The sequence below is a fragment of the Neovison vison genome, chromosome 14 (genome assembly GCF_020171115.1).
Source record: "Neovison vison isolate M4711 chromosome 14, ASM_NN_V1, whole genome shotgun sequence".
Taxonomy (NCBI): domain Eukaryota; kingdom Metazoa; phylum Chordata; class Mammalia; order Carnivora; family Mustelidae; genus Neogale; species Neogale vison.
In genome coordinates, this window is record NC_058104.1 from 5,104,016 (window position 1) to 5,119,221 (window position 15,206).

The window sequence follows — 15,206 nt, forward strand, 5'->3', positions numbered from 1 at the left end:
AGCCTGAGTCATGTTCTTGGGGAACGGATTTTATGGCAGAGCTACTTTTATGTTTCTTTTTAATGTTTTAAACGGTAGTATTTTATGTGATTGCACCCCAGGGCTTTGTAGTGCAGGGCACGGTTTAAAAATTGACTAAATAAATAAGATTCTGACATCGTTGAGATGCAGGGGAGGTCGGACCAGCTCTACCTCCTAGTGGGATGGAATTCACAAAATCTGTGCATGGCTTTGTTTCTGCTCTGGGGAAAAGGAAGGCATTTGTTAATTAAAAAGAGGGGAAGTGCTATGCAGAATAACTTTATATCCAAGAAGATCCCACCCATTTGCAATGATGGTCATTGTGCAAACTGTCATCCCGAAACCCCTTTCTTGAGCCGTGCAAGGTGAAGAGGGCAGCCTCTCAGGGCAGAAATGGCCCAGAAACCTCAGATTCAGAGGTCACTCAAACATGGTAAGACTCATTCTGAAAGAGTCTGGAAAAGACTCATTTAGCTGAATCAATGTTCTGTACAAGGTATGGTGTGAAACCATTGAACCTGCCAGAAGGTATTGGGACAACTGTAGGACAAGAGACATTGGCTTTGATGACTTGAAGGGTGAACCCGTTTTGTAGTAAAGAACACACTTTGTGGGGCTCTTCTGAGTTCAAGGCTACACGAGGATGAAGGGTGGGGATAGGACCAGCCATCCACACAGACGGCAGGCCCGGCCACAGCCACCCTGGACGGTCCGTTTGCTCTCCTGGCCAGCTCTGCTGGCTAATGTCAGAGCAGGGCACCCTTTTGTCCTCCCCCAGGGATGCCCCATAGACACATATGGGGTGAAAATTCTCAGAAATCCTGGTCTTGGAGCTTACGAGACTTTTTTTGAACACGTCATCTTCAAACTGGTTTAACCAGGGAGCCCCATTTCTGTCCTGGAAAACGCTGCAATCATATAATTTTCACTATGCGTCTTCCTCCCCAAATGTTAAATCTTGATTTTCCCATGACACAGAATATAGCCAACAACACGTTCACTTCATTTATGTCCGCGACCTGTTGTGTGTCTGTCCTCCTTGTTCGAATCAGGGCTTTGATATTTGGTATGATGGTCTTTCTCCATCCTTGCTTCCAAGTCCAAGGATCAAGTTCTCACTTGTGGCTGGGGGTCCTTAAGACCACAGGTTGGCCAGCCCAGTCGGGTTGGACACCCCTCTTAGGGGGTCTCTTAGGGGGTCCGTGCTCTCTTCTCCAGATTTGGGAAGCTCTGGGTCACCAAAATAAGCAACACAGAGTCCGTGGGGAGGGGAACCTGACCGGGGCATGAGGGGAACCTCTCACGGGGGAGGGGAGCCTCCCCGGCACAATATGGGACTTGTGGGCCCCTCCCTGCATCGCCCCATGAGGCTGGCTCTTCCCTTTGCTAGTACCACTTATCAGCCTTGAACACTAATTACACTTATCTGTGCTGAAAATTGGCCATTACCACCACTTAAACTCCTCCTAATTGTAAGAAATCCTTCCTTTGCAAGTTGGGGCCGCCTTCACTGTTGTCACGGCAACATGGGTGGAACTCCTGGCGCTTCTGACTCCAGACCCACCCCCCACCGGCCTTTGCTCTCTCTCGGTGGTTGCAGGGGTGAGCAAGGTGGTGACAGTGGACGTGAAGGGGAACTGGCGCCGCTGGCTGAAGGTGCGCGATCTCACCAAGGGAGTCACCTACTTCTTCCGCGTGCAGGCGCGGACCATCGCCTACGGGCCCGAGCTGCAAGCCAACGTCACGGCAGGGCCAGCAGAGGGTAAGTGGAGCTCCGCCCAGGGCCCCGCATCCACTGCCGTGCCAGATGGGCCCATCCTCACAGCAGCCCAGGCGGTGGTGGCCCACCCGGAGCAGCAGAAACACAGAGGTCTTTCGGCAGCAGGGTTATCTTCAAAAAGCTCGTGCCAGCCCCAACCTCTCCACATGGACTTGTTAAACAGAGATGAGCAAATTCCTGGGTCTTAAACACGTAATGTTCAGGGCTGTTTTCTGGAAAGCCTTGGAAAGAACAAGTGAATTTTTTAAAGGTTTATTTATTTACTTTTGTTGGAGGCAGAGGCAGAGGCAGAGGGAGAGGGAGAAACCCAAGCAGACTCCCCACTGAGCGTGGAGCCTGACTCAGGCCTCGACCTCACGACCCTGAGATCATGACCTGAGCCAAAAGCAAAAGCCCAGCCAGTTGCGCCACCAGGCACCCCCAAAATTAGTGAATTTTGGAAATAAGATATACAAAAGAAGTATGAAGTCTTCACATCGTGCAAAGAAGCCCCATAGCTTCCCACTTAAACGAGTGTGGCCTTTGCTTGCATTCTCAGCAGGGCGAGGGTGACAGGATCTAGGTTCACGGCAGGCCCACCGCGTGCCAGGCACAGTCCTGGGTCTGTTGCATGGCTTGTCTCTGTTCACATCTGGCCCACCACTGGCCCCATGTGAGGCCACTGTAGCCTTCCCACATCTGGGATGAGAAGAGTGTGACCAGGAAAGGCTAAGCCATCTGCCTGGAGAAGAAGACAGAGCCTGGACAGGGAAGGCCCCATCTGGGGCATGAGGAGCCCAGAGTGCCAATCTCCACCCTCCCCTGTCTCTTTTACCCCACAGGCTCCCCAGGGTCCCCCAGAGATGTCTTGGTCACCAAGTCAGCCTCCGAACTGACCCTGCAATGGACCGAGGGGAACGCAGGCAGGACGCCCACCACCGGCTACGTCATCGAGGCCAGGCCCTCAGGTAAGGGGTGGGGCCGGGACACCTGTCAAGGTGGGAGCCTGAGAGTCCGAGCCCTCGGCTTCCTCTCAGCATTTTCCTAACAACACAGACATGAGGGGAACTCGATGAAATGCTAGGCACGTCTCTCCCTCTGCTCCGTCACCTCGCGGGCATGAGAGTCTCCGTGTTTCGCCACAGCGCGCGTCCCTAGAGGCGTGGTCATTGTCATCCTCAGAAACACATGCGAACAAACTTGGGGACACTTGCACACACTTCCTGCTCACAGTGGGAATCCAAGAGTGTTCCCAGGGGCTCATCTCAGGCGCTGCGTCTTTGCACCCAGTTGAGACCCGCTCCTTTCTGATCACAGTGAAGCCCACAAGTCACGTGCCCCATCTTTAGGCTCCTGAAAATGAGGTCTAAGGTCTATTCCCTGCCCTGTCCGCCCTAAGGGTTTTTGCTCCCTCCCTCCCTGTCAGCGGTGATAACGAAGCATGGATATTATCAGAAAATCAGAAAATCCATCTCTGCTGTGCTGAGCCAGTCATTAGTCCTTGGAGCTAGGGGGTGTCACCAAACACAGAGAACACAGAGCACGTCCACCGTGACCTTCAGAGGGCGGCACATTTAATCGTATCTGAGCATGAAAACCCATGGTGTGCCTGGGCTGCCAGCAGAAAGCTCACCGGCCGAGCCCACCCACGGCGCTGGGCATCGCTGTGGTCGGATGGTTCAAGAAGCCGTTGGACTGAGAGGGAAGGTCTGCGGGGTCACATTCATCCCTGTGTCAGACTGCCCGACAAACTGCTTCTGAGAGATGACTAGTCGCAAACCCTCCCAGAAAGTCCTAAGTAGAAAATCTGGTGCCTGAGACCAAAACAGCATCCTTTAAGGGCGATGTGAAAAATTCTTTGGCTCAAGCACTTGCATGTTCAGCGCGTCCACCCAAGGGGTCCTGGGAGCTTGTGTTGACCAAGGCACTTGGTCGGTTCTGGAAGCAGGGGTCTCAAAAGGGTGCTGGGCCTTCTGTGTCCACTGGGCCCCCTACCAGCCTGTCAGTCTGAAAGTAGGCAGCCCCGAGAGCGGACGCAGGTGCCCCGCTGAGGGCATATGATTCCCGAGCACTTTCTGAGACTTCAAGACCTTTAAACACGGGCCCGGTGAGGTCTGGGCCTACCCAAGGGCCATGGGGGCCGCACCTACCCCAAGGAAGCAACTCAACGCTTTTCTCCCCGAATCTGGGGATCCCACCCCATCCCGGCCTCGCGGGCACCTCGCAGCATGGCTTCCCTCGTCGTCTGAACACTGCCCAGGCCTCATCACCCAGCGTGGCCCTGGCATCACGGTGCCCCCCAAAATCCAGAGAACCACGTAGCCCAACAGGTCACCCAACGAAAACCACCCATGAACCACATGGTCCGCAGTCCAGGGAGACGGTGCTGCCGGGAACCTTCGGCCACCTCTAGGTACTTACAAGCACTAACAGCATAAGTGGCTTCCCTTCATGTTTTATGCAACTAAAGCCATTCTGAGAAGGTGTCCCTTCAGAGTCAGCAGGCTGCCAATGGGATCTCTGGCCCGAGAAAAGGTGAGAGGCCTTGCACTAGCGGACACACATACACAGCGGACCCCTGCCAAGCCCCCTCCTGCCGAGGGCTTGCTCCCTGACTAGAATGTTAGGACCATCCCCCCCCCAACCCCCGCTGAAACAGTGGCTGTGACAGGACCACAGTGGGGTCCCTGGGGTGATGGGAATGCTCCATGTCTGGGCTGTGTCAGCAAGACGATCCCGGTGGTGGACCCCAGAGAGAGGACATATGGTTTCTCTCTGCATGATTTCCCGTAACTGCATGCAGTTCTGTTTACAATTATCTCAAAATGTAAAGCTCAGCTTAGGATTTTAAAAATACATATATACACACACGTATCCCACGATGGTGTCCTAAGGAGTCAAGGGCAACAGCACATCTTTGGAAAGGGCATCTCTGGGTCAGAGGTCAGCGTGAGGAATGGACCACGTCAGCAGCCAGACATGGCTGCATGGGCTCAGAATCCTAGCAGAGGAGAGCATATTCTGGCATTTTCTGAGCAAAAGGGAGGTTTTGATTCTCAGGCTTCTCATGGGTTTAGCATAACTTCCATCTACCCTAAAGAAGGAAGCAGGTGGCCTGTTGGAAGGAGCACAGCTTTGGGCAGTCTGCACGGTGGTGTGAAGAGCCGACCAGGACGCAGGGCTAGGTCTCGCACTGAGCCTCGCTCCCCGAGGGCCTTGGCCGGGTGGACACCTCCAGAGATCCGCAGGACCCTGAGCTCCGTCAGCTGGTGCCGCAATGAGGAAACTGAACCCCGGGGACCAAGATGCAAAAGGAAGCTGACCTGTGAGATGCTGTCTTGTTCCATGAGCGCTGAAGATTTCGCTTCTGCTCTCTTCTGCCCCTAATTTCCCCTTTCGTACCGTGGACCGAACCAGAGCGGCCTCGGGGTTCGCCGTCTCCCCACAGAGGGGTGCCTCCTCCCTCCCGTGACAGAGGCCAGCAGCAACTCAGAGGCAAATGAAATGCTTTTATGGATTGTCAATATTTAAACACCTTGCTGGTGCCTTAGGGCTTTGGATCTCAGCTGTCATCTATTACAGGCCTCATTACACAAAACATTAAACACTCTATCTTATTTTCTCCACCGAAGCTCTCTGGCAAGACTTTCTCCAGGCAGGGGAGTGATTTTCGAGGGGAGTGGGGATCTGGGAGATGGGCCCAGGTTGCCATGAGGAGGCCTTATTTTTGATGGAGTCCACCTGGGCCCCGTGGGTCCCTGCCACCAAGTGTCTGGGGAGCCCGAGTCACTTGTCTGCTGAGTCTGCCATCTCCCCGCCCAGGCAAGTCTCCGCCTTGCACCAGGGAGGCAGGCAGCTCGTCAGCTTAGTGGCTAGTGCCACGAGGCGCCCAGCGGGCTGGCGCAGGCAGGGGCAGGTGGCAACCCAGCCTCTTCCTCTCCTGCACTGTCACGGTAACCCCTGCAAATTCTGCGGGCTCGCCCCACTGCCCACCTGACAGCAGCTAGGAGATTAGCGTCTTGGGCCAGAACGCGGACTCTCTCCTTCCCGGGAAGGACGGTCAGTGAGCGCACAGAGCCAGGGACAGCCTTGCGAAAGAGGCCCGTCTCGGGTTGTGCTACATTTCCTCCGAGTCAGTGTCGCAAAGTTCCCTGGAAGGCCATGGAAGCTGTGCAGTGGGCTTATGCAGATGATTTATTTACACAAATTATCCCAAGGCATTTTATTGTGTAGCTCACGAAACCAAATTTACATATTTACACAATAGACTGGAATGGCACTAAAGGAGCTATAAATATATTTTCCTCTCCGAGGCAGCCGTGAAATTCAAGTTTAGGACGGACCCGGCGCAGGCAGCATTTTTTCACGAACGGGGTGGTTAGCCCGGAGCAGAGAGCTGGCCCACCAGAGGACAGGCCCCTGGTCCTGGGCCCTGATCCCACCCCCACCCCCCACACACACCTGTCTGCATCTCCCCGCTCATTTTGTTCATGTTCGTCTTTGGTGCTTGGACTTTTCGGCTGAACAAAGAAGAAATTCAGCCTTATTCCAAAGGTTTAAAACCAATGGAAATCCCCAAGTCAGCAAATGTGGCAAGCGGGAGGCAGGCGGGCGGCTGCCACTGATCCAACCTCCCCGGCCCGGTGCTCCCTCCTGTCCTCCTGCCCCGTGCCCGCCTCCTTCTGGGCATAGGTACCCTTTGCTTCTAGACCTTCATCTCATTTTATCTCCTGCCTTAAACCAGATCAGATAAAAGGTGCCTTTTTTTTTTCTTTTTTTCTCAAAGGTATTTAGCCTCTTGTTTGAACCCCACTGCTTCAGTTAGATTTCGAACTGAGACTGACCACTGACACAGAGAGAAAAGGCAGCGTTTAAGAAATAAATAGCTGACAGGCCTCCCTTTGCTCCGGGCTGTGGGCTGACAGTCACGTTGCTGGTTGCGTGAGTTAGTGGAACCAGAAATCTGGGGCCCGTGAGTGACAGTTTCATTCAGCATGGAGACCCTGTTTAATTGTCCATGAAATCAAACTTTTGTGGGGGCCTGGCGTCTGTCTGAGTACCGGCAGCACACAGCTCGGTTCCGGGCGTTGGAGGGGTAAATTGAGCGGCCCGCCGATGTGCCTGAGCTGGGCTCCATCTCAATTGAGAAGAGAGGTGTTCATGTTTCCAGGTTTATTAGGACATTATCTGGGAGCAGATGTGCCTCCTGCCGCCGGCGGAGGGGAGGCGGGGGCCACAGGATGAGAAGGGACACGTTCTGTCGGCTGTAGGCAGGTTGGCTTTGAGGCAGCCAAAGCTATTAGGTGGGAAAAGGGCTCTTTTTTCTTTCTTTCTTTTTCTTTCTTTTTTTTTTTTTAAGATTTTATTTCTTTCTTCGAGAGAGAGAGAGAGAAAGAGAGCGCAAGCAGAGGGAGGGGCAGAGGCAGAGGGAGAAGCAGACTCTGCCAAGCAGAGAGCCTGATACCAGATTGATCCCAGGACCCTGGAATCATGACCTGAGCCGAAGGCAGATGCTTAACCATCTGAGCGACCCAGGCGCCCCCAAAATGTTCTTTCTTTAAGGACCTTTACTATCAGCTTCTCCGCCTGTTTAGGGCACAGAGAAGGCCGTGAAGGCAGCAAAGACAAAGCAAAGAGTTCACATTCCTTAAAGAAACACCCGACTGCTGAGGAGCCAGACTGTGTGTGCGCCTCCCCTGAGGCCGGTGGGACTTGGGGTGCGTGACCAATGGGATCCCTGTAGGAACACTTGCAAGGTTCATTTTGCAGCAGTGTCCCACCCACTTACCTTGCCGGGGGCGGGGGTGGTAGCGAGAGTCCGGGCAGGTGCTCCCTCAGGCGTCCAGGAATGGGGACGGAGGACCGGCCCCACACACAAACGTGATGTGGGCTCACTCCCCGCCCTGGGTCCCCCTCCCACAGACATCAGGAGGCGTCCGCCTGAAGGCCAGCCAGGACAGTCAGAGCCCTGTGCCAGCCGGGGACTCTGCACCAGGCACCTGGCAGTCAGGGAAGCGGCTTTGGAAGACACTTCTGTTCTTCTCTTCTGGCCCATCCTGAGTTTCCCAGGAGCACGATGGAGGAGCCGTCCGAATGGGGAGGCAAAGCCAGGCTGGGGTCCCCTGAGCATCCCGGCACGGGGCAGCCTCATCTGGGGTCCGGAGGCTTGCTGAGTCGGATCCCCAGAGCGGCCTATAGTCTGTGCAAAGGCATGCACGCCTCCCACGTGTTGGTTGAGATGGGAATCCGGCGCTGGGGATTATCCCAGTGCGTGGAAAATCAGTTGCACAAACCTCATTATAGCTAATAGTTCTGTAATGTTATTTTCCCCCTAATTTGTAGAGATACTTTTCTCCATCATTGATTTATTGAGATATTTAATGGCATAATACAAATGAGGAAAGAAATCCGCGGCGGAGACAGAGTGGACGCGTCAACAGCTGGCCGGCTTTCCTTACCCACTCAGGACCATGATGGGAATGTTAGTGTAGACAGATCACCCGGTGAATTACAAGCAACGGCCAAAATGCCGAATGCGCTAATTTTGGCAAGGAAAAATTAAGCAAAATAAAAATGAGAACATTTTCTTCTGTTAGCTCAGGAGGAAATTCTCTTGCTATGACTCTCCCTCCCCCAACATTTTTCAGTGTAAACGGATCACTAAATAAATCGTTCTGCATTGAGATTCTCTATCAATATTTTAAAATGTTTTTTTTTTTTTGAAAAATGCACGCAATTCCTGGAGCTATGACAGAACACTTAAAATAAAATGTGGCCTTTAGGTGATGGCAGAGGAAGGGGAAATAATTTTTTTTCTTCGGTAGCAGGAAAGCATTACAGAAACATTAATGCAAAAGACACTCAGGGAACCCACTCCAGAAGAGTTCAGACCCACTCAGAACCGTCTGAGAATACCTCTCACGCTTAGTCCCTTAATTGCAATGGTTTAAGCAACATTCATTTAAAAGAGCCTATTATTTTTCCTTTAATTTCTTGAGTAGCATAAAACAGTCTACTCTTTTATTTTATTTTTTTCTAAGATTCTATTTATTTGAGAGAGAGAGAGAGAGAGGCAGTATGGGGGCAGAGGGAGAGAGAGAATCTCAAGCAGACTCCACACTGAGTCCAGAGACTGACAGGGCTCGATCCCACAACCCTGAGATCATGACCTGCTTGTGCTAGGTCCTGCAAAAGACTATGGAGATATGTAGATGGCTGGATGGATAGATGGATGGTGGAAGGAAGGAAGGAAGGAAAGAAAGAATAAATGGGTGGGTGGATGGATGGTTGGATGGGGAGATGGATGGACAGATGGGTGGTGGATGGATGGAAGGAAGGAAGGGTAAAGTGGTTGGATGGTTGGTTGGGTGGGGAGATGGATGGATGGGAAGGTAATCACATCAATAGGTATTTATAGAACTCGTGAAAACCTCAAGGGCCCAATGATGCGGACAGATAAATGCGACGGAGTGCTCAGAAAGCCCACTGGTGGAAGCAAGCATCTCTTGCTGGAGGGTGGGAGCGAGGTCAAGAAGAGTCTGAAAGGGAGGAATGACCTTGTTTAGCTGCCTTCACCCCCCTGCCCTTGGACTTAAGAATTGCTCATCTGAGCAGAAATCTCACCTGATTCCTCGATGGGTGGAACAAGGCAAAGAGGGAGAGCTTCAGTATCTGTGCAATGATCACGTGCATGGATGGGAAGCAGCAGAGCAGGGGGCGGGGCCCTGGGGGCTCCCGAGGCACAGGGAGTGGCTTGTGGAGAAAAAATGCACTCTTCTGCCGTCGTTACTGCCAGATCATTCTTGTGCAGAACATCTGAACAAACATCTTAGACAGCCATCATTCCATGTGCAAACCTCAACCCGTTAGGGCCAGAGCAGGGAGACTTGAAGCTATGGCTTGCCATTTTGACATTATTAGTGGTAATGGGTACCTTAGTGAGAAATGAGTGTAACTGTGAATATTTAGAAATAAATAATCATTGCGCTCTCTTTCTGCCTCTGCAGAGGTTTGTGCCTTTAAAATCTCATTCACATCTGTTCCTTCATTAACCTGTGGCGGTAAGGACTTAATCGGTACAAACTCTAAATCCTATGCAAATATGGACTTGTACACTAGCAATTTTCTTTCTGTGTGCCGTTGGGCTAATCCACTTGAGCATATCTGGTGTTCCGAGGCGCGTGATAAGGTCGGTGCCAGATAACCCTCCACTCCCCGGAAAGCTGTCTGTGCATGAGCACGCATATTCAAGCGTGCCTCTCCTCTCCAGATCTTCTGCTCTTTTTAAAAAGATCACATACCTGTGCCTGTAAAAGAAATTATAATTCATAAAGGATCAGCACTTCAAATGAACATTTTGGGCTCGGAGCCCACTTTTTACCAAAGCACCTCCTTCGAGATTGGGTTTATATATACACAGGCCATGCACGGTTTCCCCTATGTATCGCACTGTTAGAAGCACTTTACGGATAGAACCTTGTTTAACCCTCCAAACCAATCTACAATGTAGATGCCTTTGTTGTCACTATTCTGCAGCTGAGGCCCAGAGAGGTTGGGTGCTCCACCTAAGGTCACACAGCTGAGGCATGTTAGGGCCAGGCTTGGCACGCACACTTTCTAGACTCTAGTCCTCTTTCAGCTACAGTGCTGTGCTCTCTATGAGGTTTTGATGACCGACACCGCTGATCACGTTCCCTTGGCCCTGTTGGGAGATGCCTACAATCCAGAGTCCGATCTACCAGCTTCTTCCTATCTTTCTGCATCTCAACTTTCTGGCTTTAATGTCAGCTTTATGAATGTTTTCCCACGTGCCAGGGTTTAGATAAATTCAATATGTATGTTTATTGTGGCAAAAAATACATAAGATAAAATTCACCGTTGTGACCCCTTGTAAGTGCGGGGTTCAGTGGCGTTGAGAACATGCACTCTAATTGCAGACATCACCACCGTCCGTCTCCGGAACTTCTGCATCTTCCCAAACTGAGACTCTGTCCCCATGAACCCATAACCCCTCCCCTCTCCCAGCCCCTGGCCCCTGGCCCCGCCGTCCACTCTCTGTGTCTGTGATTTTGACGCATTCAGGGGCCTCCTATAAATGGGGGTCTCACAGCATTCATCCTTCTGCGTCTGGCTTCTTTCACGGAGCATCACGTCCTCCAGGTTCATCCATGTTGGGGCCAGTGCCAGCATTCCCTTCCTTTTTAAGGCTGAATGCTATTCCATGGTGCAGACGGACCACATTGTTTATCGGTTCATCTGTTGACAGATGCTTGGTTGCTGCCACCTTTTGACTGTTGTTAATAATGCCATGAACATGGGCGTGCAAGTGTTCAGAATTCAGTATGTGTTTGTCTCGTTTGTGCTCATATTCGGTAGCATCGGGGCAGAAATGAAAAAAGCGAGCTGGGGTCCAGGCAGGTCAGATGCTGCAGCTAGTCCAACGGATGAGCAAAGTGGAGGGCGCCTCTCAGGGGGTTTGGTGTGCACAGGCAGGGCAGAGTCCCGAGGGTGAACAAGGGCAGCCCCTGAACCCCCGCATCTCTATGCCGGTTGTCCTGAGCACCTTTCCTTCCAATGAGCCGGTGACATGTCTGCCCACAGTGCTCACAGCTGGCTGGTAAAGACACTGTCATGTAGTTTTCTCTCTGGGCCTCGGGTGGGGTTGTCATCTCCAGTTAGGATGGGGACGGCAGGTGCTCCAAAGAACCCAGAACCCTGGCTGGGGTGTGCGGGACGGCAGGAGACTGATGGGCAGGCCGGCCAGGGAGGCGGGATCCTGGGGCCGGGAGGGACCACGACCAGCCAGAAGGGAGCCAGAAACCCTCAACGGAAGATGACGTAAGTCAGAAACCAGAGGGAGTCCTGGAGTCTGATGGGATGCGATGGGATCCAACGGCAGGGAGAACGTTCAGGAACACGCCACTGTGCACCCGCCTACAGCTGCAGCAGAGCCTGTGCACGAGGAGAGGGCTGGCCGCCTCCCTGCCCCCGGCCGCACACCCCGCCTCTGGCTCTCATGTCACAGGGGCTCCGTTGGTAAGGGCGGCAGGGATTCCGTGGTGGTGCATCGGAAGCAGAAAAAGAGCACCCCTCCCCTCTCCCCTTGTGTCATCTCTGCAGATGAAGGCCTCTGGGACGTGTTCGCGAAGGACATTCCCCGAGGCGCCACATCCTACACTGTCAGCCTGGACAAGCTCAGGCAGGGAGTGACCTACGAGTTCCGGGTGGTGGCCGTGAACCAGGCGGGCTATGGGGAGCCCAGCAGCCCCTCCACGGCCGTGTCAGGTAGGGAGCCCTGTCGAAGCAGGGGACACTCTGGGTACAGTTCTTCCCTCGGAGGGGGAGGGGATGGCTGGGAGCCATGGTGCAAAGAAAGAGGACAGCGCCCCGCGCCGTGCAGGTACCAGCAGCACAGGCCCAGTCTGGAGAACACGGTACTGGGGGAGCAGGCGCCACCGGGCCCCTGACTGTCCTCACCAGGCTGCGTTTAAGCAAGTCTTAATTTCTGTCTCATTTTTTTCCTAATCAAAGACCCAGGCCAGAGTCAGAGCAGTCAGCCTGAGCTAAGCACTGTCCTGTCTATCCATCCATCCAGGGGAAGGCAGCCCCCAGCCCCTCCCGTCAGCGGAAGTCTCCTTACTGGGCAGCCTTGGGCAAAGTCCTGGCAGCTACGGGGAGGGCTGGGGTGTCTTAGCACCTGACCCAGGTGTGTCTGATCCAGGCCTCCCCTGAGACAGCTGAGGGGCCCATGTGCCTCCCGGGCCAGTCGCCAACCTGTACAAAGACCCCCAGGCTCCAGTCTGGGTGGAAGAGGCAAGGTTTCTTTCAAACCAGAGCTCATGGGGTGCTGATGACAGACTAGCCGCCCTCGCCAGCCCTATGGCAAGGGGTGTAACAGATGCGGGAAAATCAGGAAGGGCTTCTCAGAAGAGGGAGCATGTGTCTGGCTGGCGAACGGTGCATGGGGGTGAGGCCACAGGGGAAGAGAGCAGCAGAGACAAAGTCCTCGTGGTGAGACAACAGGCAAGGAGGGGAGGGGAGGCCAGCTTCTGCCCCGCCTGCACCTGGCGTTCCTGGGGTTGCCTGGAGGACGATCCTGCAGGGACCCCATCCAACCCAGTGGTGATGCCGCCTGGGGCTCTACTGTTGATCTGCCAGGCAGCTGGAGCGATTGCAGGGAGCAGCGCGGAGGCGATTAGAAAGGGAGCTGGCAACCCACCGCAGGCAGGGGCCAGGCTGGGCGTGCAGTTGTGGGGGAGGCAGGGAGCAGGTGCGGCTCAGGCAAGGGGGCAGGCGAGGCCAGAAACCACATGGGGTGTTCCTGGGACCAAGAGAAACACGTTGTTCTTCCCCAGCTTCTAGATTCGTTCAAGATACTGACTGCTCTTATTTAAACTGAAAATACCTTCTGTCCCTCTTTGCCATGACCTTGGAGGGAGCACAGTACCTGCAGGCAGGCTTGGGCCCATGAGTCCTCGTGGACCATGGCTGGGTCCGCCAAGAGGAGCCCCAGCACGCCACGGGCTTCTGTAGCAGTAAGACGTAGCAAAATCAAAATCTTCTCATTTCCATCACTTTCTTATGAAAGATTTAACGTGCCCTCCAGAAGAGAGACTAGAATAAGGACACCCTGGGCACCCCTCACCCCAGTCGAGCAAGTCAAGATTTGCCCCTCTTGGTTCCTTTGTGGAACCCAGGTAAAGCAATTCCAAATGCACAGAGCCTTTCATTGCACACACACACACAGCCAGGGGCAAAGGCTGCTTCCTGCAGGAGAACACAAGCCCCTCGCCCTTCTGTTCATGGAGCCCACGGCCGGGCTGTCCTCTGAAGCCCACTGCACGCCCTTGCCACCCGCGGCTGCCAGTGGGACAGTGGTCAGCTTCCTCCATCCTTCAGGGCAGCAGCCCTGACCGCAGATCTGTGGGGTCCTGCCCCAGGGGCCAGGAGTAGGGTCCTGCAGGCACCCAGGCCTTTCTTTTCCACACCCACCTGGGTGGCCATTTGTAATTTCTTGGCTCATTTTACAGAGTAATTAATGTGCAGCCTGAAAACCACTGATATATTTTGGATTCAAAATGCTGTCGTCTCCCAGGAAGCCCTGCACCGTTGCATTACCCAAAGGCAGCTCCCCCATTTTGTCCCCAGTGTGCACAGTCTTTACCCAACCGGTGAGAGATTTAACGTAAGGCAGAAGTATCTTCTGGGGGCTTCACCAGCTGGGAGGCGGACAAGGGCTTCCTATTCTGTTGATCTGGTGCCTCCCAGCCAGCTCCCCTGCAGGGGGCTTGTGGAAGGCACCAGCGGGACCCCAGGGCCATCCGGCATCTCCCAAGCAGCGAGTCCCATGTCTCTGTTCTTAGTAAACAGAATAAAACATGAGCAGGAAGGGTGTCCTCCTTCAAAGCAACTTTTAAGTGAAACTATTTGTTTCTCAAAAAATGTTTCCCAAGACGGGGGCCAGTGGTTCTGCTGTTTTGCAGGAGGCAGGAAAGTGCAGCACAGCGCAGGCCTTGGGGAGTCCCGTGGTGGCAGAGGCCTGCAGGGAGGGTTTGCAATCAGCAGTGTTTGTGCAGGTGTAGATGGAATCCGCCTTGGGCGGGAGCAAGAAGGAGTCAGCTCATGGGGTTCACGGGCTTGGACTGAGCCCCAAGGCTCATGTGGGCCACACTGAAGACTTTCAGGAAGGGACGCTTTGTTTCCATCAAGGAAGATCTCTCTGATGACAGTGTGTGACTGAATGGTTGGGGGAGGATGTCAGGAAGAGGGGAAGCCACCAGAAGGGGCTATAGGTTGGCAGCCATGGTAGAGAGGGGGTAAGCGGCCCCAGGGGCCATCTGGGAGGGAAGCCTGAGCACTGAGGATCAGAGACATCCAGGCTCACTGGTCCTTCCTCCGTTTCCCCTGGACAACATCCATAAGCAGATAAAATCGGGGGATATGGCATGAAGCATGGTGTGGACGGGCAAGGACAGGGAGAGCTCCGGGACAGGGTGGCAAGGGTGCCTGAGGGGCCCCAGCCGATTCCCACAGAGAAGGAGCTTGTGTCTGGGAAACCAGCCCACCAGCTGCCCCCCTCCACCCCCCACCCCGCCCACCCCAGCAGGGGGCAGGGTTCATCTTCCCCAAGACTGCCTTCCTCCCCCGCCCCTGGCCACCACGAACTGGTGGCAGCAGTGTCCATCCCGTGTGACCGTGTGCTCCTGTGCCCCTCAGCTCAAGTGGAAACCCCATTCTACCAGGAGTGGTGGTTCCTGCTGGTGATGGCCCTTTCCAGCCTGATCGTCATCCTGCTGTTGGTGTTTGCCCTGGTCTTGCACGGACAGAACCGGAGATACAGGAGCTGCAGCACAGGTGGGGCGTCTGCCTTGTCCCCCACCCCCGCCCCGCCCCCCACCCCACCTCTAGAAGGGCCCATGCACTCAGG

The 15,206-nt window shown here is 54.1% G+C and overlaps 1 protein-coding gene across 1 annotated transcript in view; it reads left to right on the top strand.

Annotated features, from left to right (window-relative positions):
* SDK1 (sidekick cell adhesion molecule 1) overlaps positions 1-15,206 on the top strand; it is a 510,043-nt gene that overhangs the window by 478,529 nt on the left and 16,308 nt on the right. The window contains exons 37-40 of the mRNA XM_044233031.1: positions 1,622-1,783; positions 2,623-2,748; positions 11,900-12,064; positions 14,996-15,133. Coding sequence (XP_044088966.1) covers positions 1,622-1,783; positions 2,623-2,748; positions 11,900-12,064; positions 14,996-15,133 — 591 coding nt within the window. The remainder of the gene's footprint in view (positions 1-1,621; positions 1,784-2,622; positions 2,749-11,899; positions 12,065-14,995; positions 15,134-15,206) is intronic.